The sequence below is a fragment of the Phycodurus eques genome, chromosome 15, assembly GCF_024500275.1.
Source record: "Phycodurus eques isolate BA_2022a chromosome 15, UOR_Pequ_1.1, whole genome shotgun sequence".
Lineage (NCBI taxonomy): Eukaryota > Metazoa > Chordata > Actinopteri > Syngnathiformes > Syngnathidae > Phycodurus > Phycodurus eques.
In genome coordinates this window covers 18714699-18735759 of record NC_084539.1, presented here as the reverse complement: position 1 = coordinate 18735759, position 21061 = coordinate 18714699, and the positions used below count along the sequence as shown (strand labels likewise).

The window sequence follows — 21061 nt, the reverse complement described above, 5'->3', positions numbered from 1 at the left end:
TTCGCAGTTTACTATTAACCAACTGACCAATTCAAGTATTTTTCCGTTTTTCTGCTCTTTCCGAAACCCCCTAAGATCCCACAAGATGGCGCCAAAGCCCTGTCTACATAGGAATTGGTGTCAAGGAAATACAGTGGTGCCTTGAGACACGAGTGACTTGACTTGTATGTTTTTCCCGGATATCAGCCACGCTCGGCCGAACTTGAGATTCGAGCGCAGTGAATTCAGTTCGACTGAGCCGAATCAACTCACTTCACAATAAGCAGCAGCTTGTCAAACAATTCATTAAAAATACATAAATAAAATTTGGTTGTAAGCTTTTTTTAATGCCACTCCCAATTAAAGTTTACGGTCAAACAAAAAAAACAAACAAAGGGAATTACACATGTATTTAAAACAACCACATACAGTAGCTTTGCTTTAAGAAAGTCTGTTTAGCCTAATGCTAACAAACAACGGTTAGCATCAATAGTTTTATCAGTAACAGATATTTGAACACAAAGGATGGCGCAATACATGTAGACAGATAATATAACAACATCCACAGGCAAATATTTTCTTTATCCTCTACAAGAAAAATGACTAGTAGAGCAGTGTGTCCTCTGTGTTAAATATAAAATCCATATGAATGAGAACGTCACAAGGTGTTTTGTTTTTTTTCACCACAGCGCCATCTGTTGGATGAATTGCAATTGCCCCCCAATATAAAATCAATGTAGCATATTTCTTGCGGAGCTGAACTTCTTTTCACATTTGTGTGGGAAATGTTGCCTAATGCTGCGCATTCACTACATTTAATCATCCGTGCAATAGTGTAAAGCTAAAACTGAACACAAACTTCAAAATAAGATTTTGGATGACAACAGCTGTTAGAACTCCTACAGCAATTTCGTTTGACTTTCTGAGGTTTTATTTGAGCTGTTTGACACCAAACTCACTCAAAAAAGGCCTGCAAAGTCCCGATTGATTATTTTGTTGATTAAGAGAGGTGCGTCCCAATAATCCTGTATTGTAATTCTCCTGTAGTTTAGGTGCAGTGTTAATGGCCAAACTGTGCATAATGTTACAGCAACTTGCACTCATTGTATTTTCACGAACACCAAGATCTGCTACACTACTGTATTTTAATGTTGGTCATGATAGCGGTACTTGGAGCGCTCAGTATTTTTTTATTGAAGTAAGTGGTGTTAAAACCTTTGGGAACCACTCTATCTATCTATCCATCCATCCATCCATCCATCCATCCATCCATCCATCTATCTATCTATCTAATATGGTGTCAGGTCTAACAGGTGCACGATAACATCCCGCCGGCGAAAGATGACAACATGAGGGCGCATATCCTCAGTTGAATGGCGATGAAAAGCCCACACAGACTGTGCAGGGTCTTTCTCGTCCTTTTCTTTCCTGTGGACTCAGTGCAGATTTTTGTCCTAATTAAACCAACTCACACACACAGACACACAACAACAATCAGTGAGTGAGGACTTTCATATGAGGCCACTGCTGCATATTAACATAGCAGAAGGTCACAGTTGGCCTTGAACGCACCAAAAGTTCTCCTTGTATCGTTTTATTTTTTTTGGGGGGGGGGGGGTATTTTGCAAAAGTGACTGCTGAAAACTTATCGGATCTTTTTGCTGTAAATTCCTTTGATCCGATCAACAGTGTAGCATCCGAAGTAGTTTCTAGCGCAGCTCCGCGTTGTCTGGTGGGGGAGATGCAAGGAAATGACAATCAGGCATATCAATGAGCCCTGAGCGAGGCAGTCAGCCGGCCAAATCTAGGTCAGTGTCAGACATCCACGCACTTTTGGGGGGAGGAAGGGGGGCACTTGTTACAGGAGACAAATCAAAGGGGATTGTTTTCAGATGGGGGCGAAAGGGAGTCAAATGTTGCTACTGTGCGATATTGAGGATGAATCGCAAAAGTTAGATTGCAAACAAAAATGCCTACTTTTGTCTATAAATTATCCATCTATCCATTTTCTCGACTGCTTGCTCTGATCAGGGTGAGCTGGAGCATATCCCAGCCGATTTGCGACGAGAAACGGGGTACACCCTGGATTGGTCGCCAGGCAAGGCACATATGGACAAACAGGCATTCGCATTCAGACCTATGGACAATTTGGAGTCTTCAGTTCACCTAAGATGACTTTTGGAGAGATGATTGGGGTATAACCACAACGTACGGATTGTACGGATGTGCGATTATACATATTACATATCATTGATGATGATCTACTGTGGTGCCTTAAGATATGAGCTTAGTTTGTTCCATGGCCGAGCTTGTAAGTCAAAACATTTCCATCTCAAGTCATCTTTCCCTCTGAGAATCAATAGAAATAACTTCAATCCATTTGAAAATTTGGGGAATGTGCCTTTAACAATGAAATGTAGCACTTTTTAATATTGTACTGTCCTTGTACTTGGTAAATCATATCGTAATGACATAATAAACTAGAATGTAAAGAATTAAATAGCATGCGCGTACCGATTAATTCATTGCGACTCCTTCTGGTGTGTGCGACTTGGCTTTCACAAGTCTTGTGACTCAGTAACCTGGAGTCATATTCGTCATTCTTCACATAAAGAAAAACAAAAATGCCTGTGAGTATTGTTACATTGTCTGTCTACGTGTGTCGATGCACCATTTGTGTTCAAATATCTGTTCCTTGAAGGGTTATGACACCAAATCAAATATCTTGAAGCCTCCTTTTTGATTTTTGATTTGCTGCTGACAAACTTTCAGTGCTCGTAGCTCCAATTTTTGTCAAAGAAAAAAAAAAAAAAAATCAGTCAAACAACGGCTCACATCTCCAAAAATTTGGAAGTCGGGTAACTCGCCAATCAAGGTATCGTATGTATCACAGAGATACTGCACAAATTATTGTGTATGTCTGACCGCAAGTAAGACTTCATTGCGCCGATATAAAAAATCCGAATTTTCATCATTTTTGCTTCGATGTCTTCTGTAAGAACATTTTTACTTTAAACCTTCTCTCAAATATCCACTAGAGGAAGCCAAATGCAACATTCTAAAACTGCACCAATAACACGACAGTATCATGTTGCACATCAGGATTGCGTTTTTGTCATCACTCTGACTAATATAAACATATGTATTGTATTCTCACTTCATTAGGTACACCTGAGATCCAATAGAATCATAAATTGAACATTTATGAATTGAAAAAGAAATCATAAATTCTGCCTTCTCAAAGATAATAGTGACCACTTTTGATTCACACTGCATTTAAACAAAACAAAAGAAGCAAACTATTACGTTTATAAAGGCAGAATCTTTGGTGTACCTAATGAAATGTCTCAATGACTTGACTGACTTAAATCACACTCGAAAAATAAACCTTGAGACTTACAAAATACGTTTATTTTTCATATAAACAACTATCAAATTGTATGGATTGGAAGACAACAAAAAGGCAATATCAAAACACATAAAAAAAGATTGTATTCACTCTGTATTAGGGTTAATGGGGTGCACTCAGTAAAGAATCACCTTCTTCCAGTCAAAAGGACTTTTTATAATATATTCTTTCCTCAAACACAAACACACACGCACAGGGGAGTCCCTCATACACACAAACACTGCACGGCTGATTCATTGATGGCATGAGGAAAAGATTTTGATGCTGCGGCTTCCGACTTTAATTTGTTCTGTGGCCGAGCTCGAAGCTGAATTTACTTATCAATTTATTTTTTATTTTGTCAATGAATTTAAATTGTAATAATACATTCCATCCCCATGTAATTCAATAAAGTATTGTATAGAAGCATGGAAATGTAAAGAAACAAACTGGTTTGACTGAGAGTTGTGCCTTTAAGGGGCGTGGCCAAGTAAGGTGGGACAGTCCTCGTGTGAGTTTCTGCATGTGAGTTGCGGCCTACAGCAGCCCCTTGAGAGTGCTCTCATTTTACTACATAGTTCTCAAGTTTTTTTACAGGTTTTTTAGCATTTACCCTCAAATATGTATAAGGTATTTAGAAACAAATCTATGATTTCACTTAGGGATCTTTAAAGCTTGAAATCTTACAAAAACATGAGCAAGTGTGCGCATAGTCGACTCGGCGAAGCAGTACGACCATAGTACTCGAACAGCAGAAGGGGTCGATAAAGGCCGGCCTCGGGCTGCTGACCTCTCTCCGTGGATGTGACAAAGCTGCTGAAAGTGAGGAAAGTTGAACACATTTTGGTGGGTTTTGTTGTTGTTGTTGTTTTTTTATGGGGCTGATATGGATTATTGGCGCTTCCATTCATTTCAATGAGAAAACTTGCTTTCAAAGTGCTTTGAGTTACGAACGTGGTCACAGAACGAATTAAACTTGTAAGTCAAGGTACCACTGTACTTTACAGCTCGTGGCGTGAGTGCGGGGACTACTCACGAGTCCTTCCCCTCGGAGGAGGTGGTGAGCGAGGAGCGTTTGGCTGTCCCGTAGAGTGCGTAAGGGGGGGTGGAGGAGGCTGTGGAGCAGGAGGGCAAACGGGGGAGAGTGCATGTAGAGGGGGGGACGGGCGGTCTCTCAGAGGGGCGGTAGACTGGCGAGGAGGAGCGCGGTTTGGGGCCCCGGGCGAGCGACGACGCGGAGGAGCCGGAGAGGGGCGACGTCCTGGGGCCGTACCCCAAGACGCCCGTGCTCATCAGGAACTCCCGGGAGCCGTACGCCGGCGGGGTGGGGCCCCGAGCGCCCTGCGGTCGGCCGGTGTCCGGCGGCAGACTCCGCCGGCAGGGGATGTCGTAGACGCAGGCGTCCGGTCCGTACAGAGCCTGGGATCGGGCGTGGAGGCGCAGCGTCTGCTCCCTCTCCTCCATCTCGCGCCGCTCGTTAATGGACGCCACGAGGGCTTTGGAGAGGCCGTCGAAGCGGGACGACGCAGTGGGAGCGGCGGACTTCTGAGGAGTCAAACTCACGTCCCGAAGGCCGTCTCGTAGACTTTGGGCCTTCATGGGCAGACCCGCTGGGCTAAGCTCCCTGGACAGGAGGTCCTGGAAAGTGGGCAAAGGCTCTCTTTGGATGAATCCCAGGAAGGACGGCGACGAGGGGTCTCGCGACGACAGACCCTGCAGAGAAGGCGACGGTTCTCTGGGCTGCGGGGAATGACGGGCGACGCCCACGAAGACGGGGCTGCAGGCGTGAGGGCCGCGCTGGGCCACGCCCACGTCGGGACCCAGGCTCATGAAGTAGCCCACCGCGGGAGCCCCTCTGTGGGGGCGACACTGAGGGTCCGCGGTGGCGACGAGGGTGTCGTAGGAGCTGCTGCTGCCGTGGTTGGCCTGGGACTTGGCGATCATGTGGCGCCCGCCGTGTTTGAGGCCGAGGGAACGCGAGCTGAGCGTCATGGCGCCTGAGAGGGAGGCAGCCTGCAAGGGGGGCAACGAGGGGGGCAATGATCCCCTCAAGGGGCTTCCGTTGGTCTCCAAGCGGACGGCAGGGCCTTTGCTGTCCCCTGGTGGCTCGGAGGACTTCAGTAGCTACAAATTAAGGATGACATGAACAATCCTGCTAAGAGGCACGTTTGACACCGCCGACGGGGTCCGTGACCACAATGTTTCCCGTGAAAGTTGGACCCTACCCCAGCTCACTTCTTGGATGAGAGAAGTGGGGTACACCCCAAACTGGTCGCCAGTCACCCGCAACACACATTGAGACAAACAAGCATCAACACTTACGGAAAGGAGGACACTGATGCAATATTTTTGCCAATCAACAACGGGTAGTACGGGTAGCAAATCTTGACATTGAAACTTCATTCGTGTACGGGGGACGGCCCTAGGCGGCTACCTCTGTCGCCCATATCAAAAAACGCCACTGCTCTCACCAAAAGATTGGCTTTGGTTGATTGAAGACTCTAAATTGTCCAAACGCTGTGAACGCGTGTTTGCCTGCGATTGGCCGACGACCAGTGCAGGGTGTATCCCATCTCTCCCCCAAAGTCAGCTGGGGTAGCCTCCAGCTCAGCTGCGACGCTAATGAGCACACAGCCAATAGAAAACGGAGAAGTGATCAATCACCTGCTCCGGAGGAATGGGTGACGATCCTCGGGATATGGCCTCCAGGACGGGTCGCAGCTGAGGCACCGTGGGAATGGAGACCGGGATGATGGATTTGGTGTGGTGGTGCATCTCTGCAGATGTGAAGGAATTTAAAAAAAAAAAAAAAAAGTTTAACTACAAATAACTTATTCTTCGTTATCTAGCTATGCCACCGACGTCAAATCAGAAATGAACAATGAAATGCTCTGCCACTAGATGGCAGCAGGTACAGTCACAGACGACCTAGCTGGCCTTTGTACCTTCCATGGCAGCTAGGTGACTTTTCAGCAGCCCGCGGTCTGGTTTGGGCGGCAACGGGGGAGGACTTTTCTGCGGTTCCGTTCCGGCAGAGGCTCTGCTGTGTTTGCCGTTGTCGCTCACTTTGTCTGACAGCTGCCTGTCAAGCTCCGGTCTCAGGAAGGGAGGGCGAATGTGGATCACAGACTTCTTGCGGGGCCTTGCAGAGTACCTGGGGGGGGGGGGGGGGGGGGGGGGGTCAGGGGAAAAAAGTGTCACTTTGACCACTAAAAGTAATATTATGAGCAAAAATGTTAAGGTAAATTAATTAAAATATTTTGAGGTTGAAACTTTATCTGAATAAACTCATAATATTATGAAAAATAAATTACTTTCCCCCCCAAATAGTAACATTATGAGGAAAAAAAAGTCCACATTTTACAATAATAAAAAGTATTAAAGTATTACAAGAGTGTAGATTAATTATGTTCAAAAAGTAAAATTATGGGAGAAAAAAATCAGCATTTCCTGACAAAGTCAATTTATTACATGAAGCTGAAATACATGTTTTCTGAAGCTTCTTGAAACTTTATGGCAATAAGGTTATAACATGATGAGCGCAAAGGGACCCCTGGAGGTGGACCCCTGACAGGTGTCTTACGTCGGCGGGATGGGACTGCACACCAGGTACTCCAGATTGTTACAGCAACCACGCGTGAACGGATTGACTCCTCCCCGAAACTTCCCGGTGACCTGTTGGCTCATCAAACACACAAAGCAGCCGCTGAGAACTACAGTGGGCTCACTCCATTTGATTTCCACTATTGCGCTCAGCACTTTTCCTGATTCATCAGTGCAACACTGGGCCAACATCCCATGTTAGCATGAGCGAATGTTAGTTATCATTTTCTGTGAATTATTGATAGAGTTGATGGATGTTTGGACCTTGACCACTATTGCACTTTAAGAAACCAAAGATGATGTTTGGTTCTAATTTTGACACATAGGGAGCAGCCCACTATTGCACGAAGCACTCTTCCTCATTCATCAGTGCAATGATTGGGCCAACATTTCATATTTCTGTGAAATATGGATAGATTAAATGCATGTTTGGATTTATACCACCATTGCTCTAAAATGTTTTTTCTGACCGGGATCCAACCTATGTAGTGAACATGATGACAGTCCCTCTGCTGTGGATAAAAGCGATAGCAATATAACCCGATATGAATATTCTAAATGCATAAAATCCTAAATTATTATATTTGGGGGAAAGAACTGTAAAAACATGCATGCACAAGAAGTAATTATTGCCTTACAAATCACCAATACGTACATTTATTGGAGTCATAACATTTGAAATGAATGTCCTGCAAAATGACAAAAAATGGAGCGAGCGCACTTGAGAACTCCAGTGAGCTAACTCCACGAGTGGCTCATTTAGCAATTTGGACTGACTTGTTCATTGGTGGTGCGTCCCCTGGACACCAGGAACAGGTGGAAGCCCGTCAGGCCCAGAACCGGAAGGAGAAATAAGCCCGATATGCTGATCACGACCAAACTGTTGGGACCGCTGTTAAGGAAGAGAAGCCCTTTGGTGATGGAGGAATAACTTGTTTTCTTCTTCTTCTCCGTGTGCCTGCAGCAAGGATACGTGACGGTGCAGTGCAGCTTCCAAAGCTGGTCCGAGTGGTGCAGCACGAAGATGAGGCCCAAGGTGAACACGCAAACCATGTGACCGGTCAGGGACAACAGGAAGAGGAAGAAGTAGCGGTAGTTGCGCCTCCCGATGCAGTTGTTCACCCACGGACAGTGGTGGTCAAAATCCTGCATGGTGGCACATGTAGTTGACTTCTCAAGGGCTTGTATACAGGAATAAAGTTGGGATATTACAAGAAGACATTTGCAATTGCACCGCAAAATAAAAGCAACATTACCAAGTAAAAGATCTTATTTTTTCACAGTCAAAGTTGGGATTTTACGAGCAAAACAGTCCTCATTTTACAAGGTTGAGGTAGCAATTTTACCAGCACAAAAGTCATCATTGTACACTATTAAACTCATAAGAAGTAATACTTATGTGGAAAGACAGTCATAATTTGACATGATTTAAGTCAAAATTCTACAAGCAAACGTTTTCATTTTAAACAATTAAAATAGCAATTTAAAGTGGAAAAAGATCAATAATAATAATATTAATAACGTAATCATAATTACAAATATTTTAATAAGGAAAAAAGGTCCTGACCTTACACAAAGTAATTTTTTTACAAAGGGACAAAGTACAAATTTACATGATAAACGACGTAATTTTACAATTAAAAAAAGGTCCTAACGTCAATGATTAATGTAATAATTTTACAAGGGAAAAAAAAGCCAGCATTTGACATGATTTAAGTCTTAATTAATACAGGAAAAAACATTCAAATTTTACACAATTAAAATTGTGACTTTACAAGCAAAAAGTCACAATTTTACAATTAAAAAAATCCTTACTTTGAGCCTTAAAGTCATAATATTATCTGGGAAAATAGTCAATGTTACACGATTGAAGTCGTAATTTATTATATATTTTACATTCTTAAAGTTGGATTTCACAAGTAAAAAGAGTCCTAATTTTAAGTGATTTAAGTATTTATTTGTATGTGGAAAAAGTAGCAATTTTACAAGATTACAGCCGTAATTTCCAAAATTACAGTCAAAATTTGACAAGGAACAAATCCATCCATTTTCAACACCAATTATCCTGGTTAGGGTCACTGGAGCCTATCCCAGCTGACTTTGGGCGAAAGGCGGACTACACCCTGAACTGGTCGCCAGTCAGTCGCAGGGCACATATAGACACGGACAACCATTCGCGCCCACATTCACACCGTCACTGAGTGGGAACTGAACCCACGCTGCCCGCATTAAAGTCAGGTGAGTGTACCACTACACCATCAGTGACTCAAGGAACAAATCTTAAATCATTAAATTAGTAATTTTCCCAGGGAAAATCTCTTCATTTTACACAATTTTATAAGGATTTTTTTTTTTACACCAATAAAGTCCTAATTTTACGAGGAAATGAAGTTCAAATCATTCATAATTTAGTCATTTCAACCACAGTGTGACAAGTGGATGTTAAGTGTCAGTAATTCTTAATCCTTAGTGTATTTTGACGAGAACTTGTATCATAGACACTTGAAAACTGTTGGAAATTTTGAACACATTTTTTTTGCATGTATCTTTGAAGGATGCATGTTTTACATATGTGCTTCACAGAATTTTAAAGGCTGCAACATCCAACCTTTATATATATATATATATATATATATATATATATATATATATATAATAATAGTACCTTCCCAAGTCTCTGAGAAATAGAATTTCCAGCGAGGCTCCAAAGAACGAGAGCAAAGGATTAACCTGATTAATAACATCTCTCTCTCTCTTATCACGCTCTGCCTGTCGTTCACAACAAAAATCCTTTTGCGGGAAAAAAAATTGACACCCCCCCCCCCCCCCCCCCCCCCCCCCCCCCCCCCCCCCCCCCCCCCCCCCCCCCCCCCCCCCCCCCCCCCCCCCCCCCCCCCCAATACAATACAAGCCTACTGTGCCTACCTCACTTTTTTTTTTATTATTCATTGTTCCATCAGCATCGTGCTTGATTTTCTCAACGCACCGCCATTTTAGATTGAAAATTCATCATATCGACCCATTATCATGATAATTAAATTGATTGATAGACTCTATAGATAGAAGCGATGGAATACAATGACAGATACGATATGTTATGATGCAATATGCGACGATACTTTATAAATATGAGAAAATATTAGACAGATACAATAGGAATACGATCCAATACGATATGATACGATACTAGATAGATAGAACAACAGGGGTGTCAAAAATACGGTGCATGGGCCCCTAGGGGGCACAATCCGTCCCGCAGGATGGATTTGAAAGTGAAAGAATACAAAAGGCATTGTGGTGGAGGGGACTAAGGATAATTTTGAGAATTATTATGCTCCTGTTAGAAATGGAATGGTCATAATTCCTAGGTCTTCATAAATTGATTCAATGTTAAAGTGCAATACTATATTTTACAGTTCCAAATGCCTGTGGCTTACAATTTCGTGCCTTAAAAATACAATCACTGTAATCAGTTATTGCGCACACATTGTTGATGACAAATTGAAGCAAAATATTCTCCAGAAATCTGAGGTTGTTTTGTCAAATGATGTTTTTAAAAGATAGTTCGATAGATATGATGCAATGCAATATGATACTGGATGAAAAACAAATTTGGCAAAAAAATGAACCTTATGAAAACAGAGTTTCCACTGTACAGTGAAGCGGCGCAATGTAAATAAAATGGACTTGACTTGGCTTGACCAACCTCCACGCAGCGATCGCACACGCTGCAGTGCGAGCACCGCGGCGGCCTGTAGAAGTGACAGGAGGCGCACCACTTCATCCGCACCTGGATGCCCCTCACGTCCGCGTTCTTGTAAAGGGGCGCCCGGAACTCGTCGTCCTTGTCCTCGTCCTCGTCGGCTGCGGATTGGAAAGACGGCGGGGTGGGATTCAGGCGCGCGAAGCAACCGTTGGGATTTACATCGACTGGTTCACTCACCCATCGGGAGAACGCCGGCGTCCATAAACGTCGCCATGGTGAAGTTGGCCAGCACAAAAAGGAAAAGGACGGCGCAGCACGGCGGCACGGCAGGGCAGATGGTCACCGCCAGCCACGGGCATCTGCAAAATCACCCGAAAATGACCCAAATTAAAGCTGCCTCGAAGAGTCCTAAAATTAACCCAAAATATCAGCTTCAAATCAAAATGGCCAACAACCTGTCGAATTTCAAGCATGGGTCCTTGAGACTTTTTGCTGCATCCTGTTATGCACCCGATTTCGTTTTGATCTGGTAAAACGGTGTCGGGGGCTCATTTTTTCTGTTGCGCTATTTATTGGCTGCTATTTGCTGAATCCAGAACATGATAGAGAAAGTTTGGTCATTTTTTTTCAAGGCACTTTGTAATTTGTTTTGTTTTGTTTTGTTTTGTTTTTGGTTGAGACCCGCGATAAGCAATTTATTCATCTCAAAAAGTGTTTTTCCTGTATACAGCGTGGATACAACAAATTCAACAGAATACAGTTGCTTACTAATACCAGTGAGATTTCAGGCATGTTGAGGCCCCAAAAAGGTAATTTATTGGTCACAAAAGGTGACATACATCAAAGTGTTTTAGCTGCTTACAGCACACAATGACAAAAGTTTGGACAGGCAGTTTTTTAAATCATGAACCCCATTAAACATACAACGAACAAATATTTGTGAGTTTTGGGGCATGTCGAGGTCCCCAAAAGATGATTCATTCATCACAAAAAAAGAAAATCAAAGTGTTTTATCTGCATCCGGCACGCAATGGTGAAAGGTTGGACAGGGAGTCTTTTCACATTTTTTTCAAACCACGTAACCATTTAAGCATACATTTTCACCACGATACACGTACATACAAAAATTGATGAGTTTTGTTTTTGCTGCATCCGGCACGTGATGGAGAAACATCAAACAGGCAGGCTTTGCCCAACTTTTTTAAGACATGCACCCCTTTAAACACACATGAAACATTCTCACCAGGATAAACACATTTACAAAAATTGGTGAACGTCTGTGTTTGGTTTTTTTCCCCTGCATCCGGCACCCTGTCAGGCCCTAATAATAATTATTTCTGGGCACAGTGCGTTGACAAACGTGTGCCTCATGAGTATCCATCCCCACCTCAGGTTGAGGTTAACACAAATCAGGGCCACAACAAAGACTTTAGGGGGATAATCCTCATCCCGTTTATTCCCACGGCAGCAGCGCCGGATCCCAAAAGTAATTGTTTACAGTGAAAGATAAGCAAGTATTAGAGCATGTTCATCACTGCTCTCACATCAAGGGGATTACCGAGGCACGGGGGTCCCTCCGGGGCTGCGGCGACACAATTATTTTCACTGGAGATTAAGATGTTGATTATATGCTAATTGTTTATCGTGGTGCTTTTTGTCATAAAATGGGAGGGGATTATAAAATAGCAAGGAACATAAAATTGCAAGCGACCAAGATAGTCCTGTATTGCCCGTTGCCTTATTACCACGGCGTGTACATAAAAGTGCGTGGCGCTTTGATGATGTCACCGCCGTGTGAGATTAGACGGCGGATCCGAGTAATCAGGTTACGCAGTGGGAGTACTAAAAGACCTCCGGGAGCGTTCATAGTGCTTGATTGAGATAAATGAAGTGGTCAAAATATTAGAAACGACAAGCACAATAATAAACGTATTGTTCAGTGAGTTAACTCTGTCGATCAATGCACGGGCATTGTGGCGGGTGGGAGGGCGACGAATGGTGGGGGAAAGCAGAGGGGGAGGGGTCTCTATTGCTGATGCCATGCCAGATGCAAACCCACTAATCCAACACCACCCCCGCCCCCCACCGGATTATCAACTCTGGATTACAGGCCCTTTCTGACAGTCCATTGTGAAATCCTCACAGTGGATCGTCAGCCCCGTCGTATATTCTGTATCATACGATACACCGAATATACAGTGCACATCGTTGCTCATTTGTTAATTTTTTTCGGAGTGCATTTACAGAATTTAGTCAAATAAGGTTGCATTACATCATCAAAAAGGATCAAATACAAGGAATACAAATATATTATATATAAATTATATAAATTAAATAAATAAATTATATATATATATATATATATATATATATATATAATTTAAAAAGAAAATGAACAAATGATTAATTATATTGTATTACTTATACCAAGAATCAAAATAAGTATACGGAGTTTATTTACAATTAAAGAAGAAATAATTATAAGGAATTTCATGCGATGTTTGCAAAAGTCCTATTTTGATTAAACACAAAAGATAATCAGTCGGCGTTCATGGAGGACTATAGAAATCGGAGAACATTTACTGATGAGAGGCTGAAATTGGAGGATTCGGACAACCTTAACTTAAACGATGGCTACAAACGATTAATTGAGGATCAAAATAGTTGCAAATTAATGTGATGATCGATTAGTTGTCGATTAATTGTTGCACCTCTCCTAAAGATAGATAGATAGATAGATAGATAGATAGATAGATAGATAGATAGATAGATAGATAGATAGATAGATAGATAGATAGATAGATAGATAGATAGATAGATAGATAGATAGATAGATAAGATAAGATACTAGATAGATATGATACGGTGATATGGTGGGCAGCCGTGGTCAAATGGTTAAGATCCTGCCACCGTGGGAGACCGAGGTTCATGACCCCGACTGGACCATCCCCCAGACTCGCGGCTGTGGTGTCCTTGAGCAAGACACTGATACCCCGAAATGCTCCCCGGGCGCTTCAGCTGCCCCCTGCTCCAGTGTGTTCCACTAACGTGTATGTGTTCACTGTGATGGGTCAAATGCAGAGAACAAATTTCGTGTGCATGCATGCATGTTCTTGACAATAAAGGTGATTCTTCTTCTTCTTCTACTAGATAGATACGACACTACAGTATCCAGTACTAGATAGCAGAAAACGGGCCTGAGCGATCCCAATCAAATGATTTGAAACACAGCTTGTGCTCGACTGTCGTCTAATTGGATCATGTCGTGACCATGTGACAAATCATTGGACTGATTTCTTGAGGACCAGATTACAATGAGGACGGACGGACGCCGCTGGGCCCACCCGGAGACCATCTGGACCGCGGGGAAGGACACTTCATTAGGCCGACGAGACAAGCCGCACCTAATGAAAAGAGCCCGGCCGCCAGAGCTGTACTAAATCACACACACGCGCACACGCACACAGTGTAAGCTGCTCACGTCGCCCTCATCCCCACAGTGGGTCAGTGGCGCAGCAGACAGTCAGTCGAGCTGCAAGTTGGTCAAATAGAGTCACTCTTACATTAATGACATCACTGTCATGGTGGACGACGCACACACACACACACACACACAAACAGTTTGTATTTGGAGGCATATGGACAAAAAGCTGTAAAATGCAGCTGGGGCATCTCCTCCCTCTCCCCCATGTAGCTCCTCTCATAAGCACGATGAATTCACGTTTAAGGTTTTCTCCTGATACTCTTACTCACGCTTCCTCCCACACTCCCAAAACGCGCATGTTAGGTACACTGAAGACCCGCTCGGCCATATGTGTGAATGTGAACGCTTGTTTGTCTATATGCGTGCACCCGACTCTCGCCCGTTGTCGGGCGGGATAGCCTCCAGCTCACCCGCGACCCTAATGAGGACGAGCGCTATATAGGACATGGACTATACAATGTGATATAGTTACATATTTAGATAATGCATTACATACATACATCATAGAATATGGTGAATAAAATGTTCGGAGATAGGGTGAGGTCTTGCCGATGAGTGATTAATTGATAAACACGGACCGGTGAATTTGTCTGTTTGATATTTAGGCCGAATTTGAACATTTTTGCCCACTTCCGATCCAAGTCAGCAAAGGCCCGATTTGTCGAATGTCTCAAAAAAGATGATCCTGAGCGATTATCCTGCGGTGTGGAGTGCGTCAGGATGGATTTTTTCGGAAAACGATCGGGGACGACACCGGTGAATATAAAACCTCGTCCGAGTTGCTGATTTTGTGATTGTGAGCGGCAGAGGAACTCCATATTGACCACTCACATAAGGATTTGCGATCGTAAATATTGAACGGGTATAACACTTACAACTGTCGAGCAGATTGCGGAGGGAAAAAAAAAAATCACTCTTAACACACCCCACAACACAGAATAAGCACTCAAGATAATCGTTTGGCGGCATCCGATAATGACCTTTGCTGAGTTTGATTGCAAAAGAGGGAAAATGCTCCAAATCACCTTGACTATCAGGATTGTCCCCCACTGTTTGGGGTCTCTCACATTTTAAAAATCGGTCAAGATGTAAAACATTGACGTGTGTACACGGGTAAAGATTGTACTGCTTGTACTAGCCTTGGTGGATGTCTGCATACACAAACACACTGGCCATTTTTTCTCATTTGCTCAACTAACTGGCTAAACTAGAGCAGGAAGCAAAAAAAAATATCTTTCCAATTTCCTTTCTATTTTGGGTGGGATGGGGCGTAACATTAAAAAACAAGTTCAAGGTCTGCAGGACAAAAGCAGGAAGATGACAATGAAAAGTGAAGAGCGCCAACAATTAACCATAAAAGGCTGCTTTTGTCATACAAACACATCTGTCTACTTGAAAACAGAGATAGTCAAACCGGGGGTTGAGGTTGGTGGAAGGATTTGAGTCTGTGAGTATGTTCGGATTTAGCCAAATTCTACAAGCAATTATATCTGCATCTGCACCATGCCAAAGTCAAAGACTCCAGATTCGGTTTCCCCAGATGGGGGAGGGGGGGTCACACAGCATTGACCAGATCCTAATCCTCCTGCATTCCCAACCTGCTGTCACATTCCAATGTAAAAGAAAATCCCGGGATATATTGTATATGTATGGAAGAGAAAGTGGGGCAGATCAAAGGTCACTATACAGAGTCGAGCTGGTGAGGCGGGAGAATTCATTCAGTGAGCCAATAGCGGTTAATCTCCGGGTTTAAAGTGTGGCAAGAATGATTGGAAATGTATCTTGCAGGGAGTTTACACCACATGTAAGTGAGTATTTTGATATTGTCTGTCTGATGTGTTGCACCACCATTTGTGTTCAAATATCAGTATATATCAATATTAATAATTACCTCAATCAAGAGCTGAATGGATTGAGAATTAATACACACACACACACACACACACACACACACACCACACCAGTGATCGTCTAAGTGAGCACCACACCAAGTCAGCATGATATCAAGCTAGCAATCGATATTAGCAACCTTCCTTTAAAATATGCAGAGTATAAACATACATATATTTTGAAATACGTGGATTATATTATCCATATTTTTATTTCATTGAAGGCAGAGGTACCAAATGCACGGCCCCCCACCGGTTTACACACACCGCAAGTGGACGTTTTCCAACCTCCCGCCACAAATAGGTCAAAACGTGGCTCCGAGGGATGATTACAACCTTTATGCAAATCGTCACAGTTCAAAAGTGCATATTTTTTTACATTTAAATGTGTAAAAAGGCATGCTGCGACAATGCTGACGGGAAGGCATTTTATCAGTAAAAGCGTGCTACATAGCAGCGAGTCCTCGGGGTGGCCCACTGACAAGCCAAGCGGGTCAGTGTCATGGCACACGGGCAGCATATGCTCATGTTTGTACGGGCACACATGGAAATTACAACTGCATGCTAAAACAAAGAGACAAAATAGATGAAGGCATGCATGGACGGACGGATGGATGGATGTCGGATACAGTCTACTATTTATCCTGCATCCAACCAATCCATTCCATCCATCCATCCAGGTCTCCATACTGTTGCTGTTGTGCCACGTGCATGTGTAAATATCAAAACCGAAGTGCTACTGACAAGCTAACTGACTGGATGCCCGATGACATGAACTCCTAGTAGGACACAGAGAGGAGGAGGAGCAAAGAGAAGATTTTATATGCAGTAGTGCCTTGAGATATGAGTGTAATTTGCTCCCTGACCACACTCATAACTCCAAAAACATGTAACCCAAATCATTTTTTCCCCATCGAAATGAATCAAAAAAGGTCGATAAACTGTTCCAGCTCTCTCCCTCCCCCCCAAAAATGTTTTCAATAAGGAAAAATAGCACTCCATAATTATTGTATTTTACAAAAAGATCTAGTTATAACATAATTAAATGGAATGTAAAGAATTAAACAGTCGGGGCATCATGATTTAACGCTGCAATCCATTTCATTGTGCTGCTCCTTCCGGTATACCCGACTTGGACACTGGGAGGCAGTATAATACTGTGCAGTCATGCAGACACAAATGAAAAACAGACTTCTACTACTACTGTAAGGGACTCAGTAAGTTGCTGTAATATTAGTCTTTTTTTTGTAGAAGATAAAGAATATATGCCTGTGAGTATGATTCAATTATCTGTCTAAATATGTTGCGCCATTGTTTGTGTTTAAATATCCGTTGTTTATAAAACCGCAACCATTGATGCTAACTGCTAGCATTTCAACAGATTCTTTTTTTAAATTGTTGGTTAGCACTAACCTAAGTGGACTTTTGCATAAGGCAATGCTGTTTTATTTAACATATATATTTGTTTAGTGCGACAGTGAGATCAACTGGGAGTGGCTCGTATCTCGAACAACTCATAAGTCGAGTCACTCACATCGCAGGCATCAGTGTATTCGTATTCAAAGTCATCACAAAAGTCCATTTCTGTTCATGTGTTTTGCATGCTGTGCTTTGCATTTCGTGTATACTATCGTATACATGTATACTACCCCCACTATTCGCGGAGGAGAAGGACCGGGCTAAACCATACATGGCGAAAATCAGCGACTAGGTAAATTCGCGAATGCCACTGTACTCTAAAAGTCCCAAAAGTAAGTCAGTTTTTTTGTTGTTGTTTTTTTTTTTAGTACTAACTACAGCAGGCTGGTTTTACTCCAGAAAAGAAAAATGTTAATGTGTATGTAGAGGTGCTGCTGTATAAAAATGAGTTGTCTCACCCCAGAAATTAGTTAGGTTACATTATATTTGATAAATCCAATGCATTCCTCTTTGAAATAACCTTTATCAGATTTGATGTTTGAGTTGCAGTTTCCCAAACAGTGTTATGCTTTTTTTTTTGTTTTCCTTCCTAGAAATTGCGTTAAAATGCACAAAGAGTGAATTTATCTTGCGTGGCCGGGAGGTCAGCACCCCTTAACCCCTGAACCTAGAATTCCCCCCGGAGACAAATGGAATGACTCACGTGAAGACGAAGAAGAGTGAAGTGGAGCCCACCAAGAGGCAAGCGGCGGTGCACACCGGGATGAAGGCGGACGCTGGGAGCGAGTCGGCGCCGCTGCCGGCCATCCTGTCCGCCCGGTGCATCTGTCCTCCTCTCCGCCTCTCACTCAAGTCTCACACCGGGGCCGGTGCGCGGAAAAGGTCCCTCGGACAACAACACAAACATGTTTTAACGTATTCTAGCAGGAGCAAAAAAAAAAACAACCACATCGTGAGAAGCCAAGGCGGATTTAGGACGACAACTGAGCACACGTTCGCTCCGGAATCATGCCGTCCTGTGAGCGCCTCCAGCGGGCACGCCGCCTCCGGCTCAGCCCGAAGGTGGAGCTTTCACTCGCGGGTGACGTGAAAGTTTGCCACGCAGCTCTTGCAGCCACCGTTGTTTTTTTATTGACTTCAAAAGGGTTTCTACGATACACACAACATTTCCTTTTAAATATGAATACATTTTCTTTAAAAAAATGTTGAAGGAACACTCTAGAGCACCGGTGTCAAACTCAAGGCCCGGGGGCCAAATCCGGCCCGCCACATCATTTTATGTGGCCAGCGAAAGCAAATCATGTGTGTCAACTTCCATGATTCTTGCTAAAATCTGTTCCAAATTTTTGAATAATATTCATATGTAATAAATAGTAATGAACTATTGTAAGCATGTTTTGCCTCCAAACCCCTTTTACAGTTACTTGAACAATAGTTGAACAAACCATTATCCTTGACTTCTAATTTCAAAACTAGTTATCCATCAATTTGTTGTCTATGTGTAATAATATGAGGCGATTAAACATTGATATGGTTTTACAATCATAATGGCCTTCCGAGGAAAACCGTATCTACAATGTGGCCTGCGACAAAAATTAGTTTGACAACCCCGCTCTAGAGAATAAAAAGGACATAATCAGTCTTTATGAGTCAACATGATTTATAGAAAATAGTTCAATAGCAGGAGCAAATATGGGCAGCATGTGGTTATATAGTTTACTCGATTTAAATGCTGGAACAGATAGCTAGACGGATGAACCACGACCTGAATGACCGAGATTCTCCAATTTTTTTTTTTACCAAGCAGGTTGGTAGTTTTGGTTGATATCGAGACCGTTAAAAATGACTTGTACAACTATGCTATTGCGTTAACGATTTAAATTTATGTTGAATTGTAGATAAGTCCTTCTGATTGTGTTTAGGCCAGCAGAGAAGGCCTTGATGGCCCTGACCTAACACTGGTCAAAAGAGAGCCAATTTCAACGTTATTCTTGTTCTTGATGGTTTACATTTACCTAGTATAACCGATGACATAAAGCAGTAACTTGTTTGTAGATAAACACCTGTCATTACAAGGTGAGGCTCCCTCAGGTAAAAGCTGCTCTCAGGATGTTCACTACAAGCTGATTGGCGCAGGGGGGGCGTCTGCTGCTCGTCTACTTAAGTCCAAAAGTCTGAATCATTATCAGCCATCTATGGTTCTGAGACGTTAGTCAGCTGCTGTTTCGCAACCATAGACGTGGAGTTGGTCGAATCCATCGTCCGAGCGCTCGTGTTCCTGGCGGGGATCATCGGTAACAACTGCTTGGCCATCAGCTCCATCCCCTCCAAGGCATCTGGCATTTGCACCAACGAGGCGCTCTTCATCAACTTTGCGGTCTCCAACCTCATCACCAACTACCTGGTGGACCTTCCCGACGCCATCGCCGACCGCTGGTTCCTGGGTGAGGCCTACTGCGGCATTTTACGCTTCTGCGCCGACCTGTCGGAGACAAGCAGCATCTTCACCACCTTCTTCATCAGCACCTTCTGGCAACAGAAGCCGGTGGGCTCCCTGAAGCGGGGAGGCGCCCCCATCAAGATGGACAACGTTGGCCTGGTGCTGAGCCTTCTGGCCGGCAGCTGGGCCACAGCTTTGGCCTTCAGCGTGCCGCACTTCTTCTTCGTGAGCGTGGAGGCGACCAATGAGAGCGAGGAGGACTGCGTGGACGTCTTCCCGGACGCCATCTCCAGATGGACCTACGACGTCATCTACCTGATGCTGGCCAACGCCCTGCCTCTTGCCGGGATGCTGTTCCCCAGCGGTCAGATCGTGGTGACGTTGCTGAAGAACCAGCAGCGCATCCAAAGTCAGAACGCAGAGTTCGGCGAGCATAACGCTCTCGAAGGAGCCGTCAGCACCGTTTACGGGCCCAGCGCCGCCTCGCCGAGCCCCGTCTACACGGGCTTGCCCGCCCCCGCTTCCTATCCGGACACCGGCAACGCCTCCGGAGCCCTCCGAGCCCGGCCAGGTGCGCTCGGGGAAGCCCAACTCCAGCTCCCAGGTGCGGGCGGCCAAAAGTGTGGTGGCGGTGGCCAGCGTGTTCCTGGTGTGCTGGCTGACTCATCTGCTGCTGCGTATCACCAACAACTTCCACACCTCCTCGCTGGTGGTGGAGGTGGCCAGCTACATCGCCGCCTCCTACACCTGCACAATGCCTTACATATTCCTGCACGGACTCAAAAAGCTCACATGCTCGTGCAAAAAATACAGGGGGAGAAATAAGCAGTTAGAGTGCATCTCAACTGCAGCTCTGGTTCACAATGTCTTTATTCTAATGTCCCTTAGTCATCGTTTCGATTCTTGCAAAGGGAACAGAGTAAAATTAAATCAAATTAAGATCTGATCAAGTGGAATTTGATTATTTCCCACACACAGTACACTGGTAGAGGATCATTGAGGTAGGGGTCAAGGGTAAAACTACACAATGGACAGGGATACAAATATTGATCTTTATTTTAGGCTGTGGATGAGCTATTAAGATGGGAATAGCAAGAAATCACTAGAAGGTGCAATTCCTGGAGAAATTGCGTGTGAATGCTGTTATGTTGAT

At 43.7% G+C, this 21061-nt stretch overlaps 2 protein-coding genes across 2 annotated transcripts; one reads left to right on the top strand and one right to left on the bottom strand.

The window, feature by feature from the left end:
- Positions 1-3392: 3392 nt before the first annotated feature.
- zdhhc8a (zinc finger DHHC-type palmitoyltransferase 8a) lies at positions 3393-18324 on the bottom strand. The gene is made up of 9 exons (XM_061698729.1): positions 18172-18324; positions 10914-11035; positions 10677-10834; positions 7944-8116; positions 7748-7850; positions 6951-7042; positions 6313-6521; positions 6032-6144; positions 3393-5491 (listed from the first exon to the last, which is right to left on the bottom strand). The coding sequence occupies exons 1-9, from the start codon at positions 18291-18293 to the stop codon at positions 4400-4402; spliced, it is 2184 nt and encodes a 727-aa protein (XP_061554713.1). The 5' UTR covers positions 18294-18324; the 3' UTR covers positions 3393-4399.
- Positions 18325-18476: 152 nt separating this feature from the next.
- LOC133414137 (beta-1 adrenergic receptor) lies at positions 18477-20854 on the top strand. The gene is made up of 3 exons (XM_061699283.1): positions 18477-18549; positions 19706-20317; positions 20367-20854. The coding sequence occupies exons 1-3, from the start codon at positions 18477-18479 to the stop codon at positions 20852-20854; spliced, it is 1173 nt and encodes a 390-aa protein (XP_061555267.1).
- Positions 20855-21061: the final 207 nt, after the last annotated feature.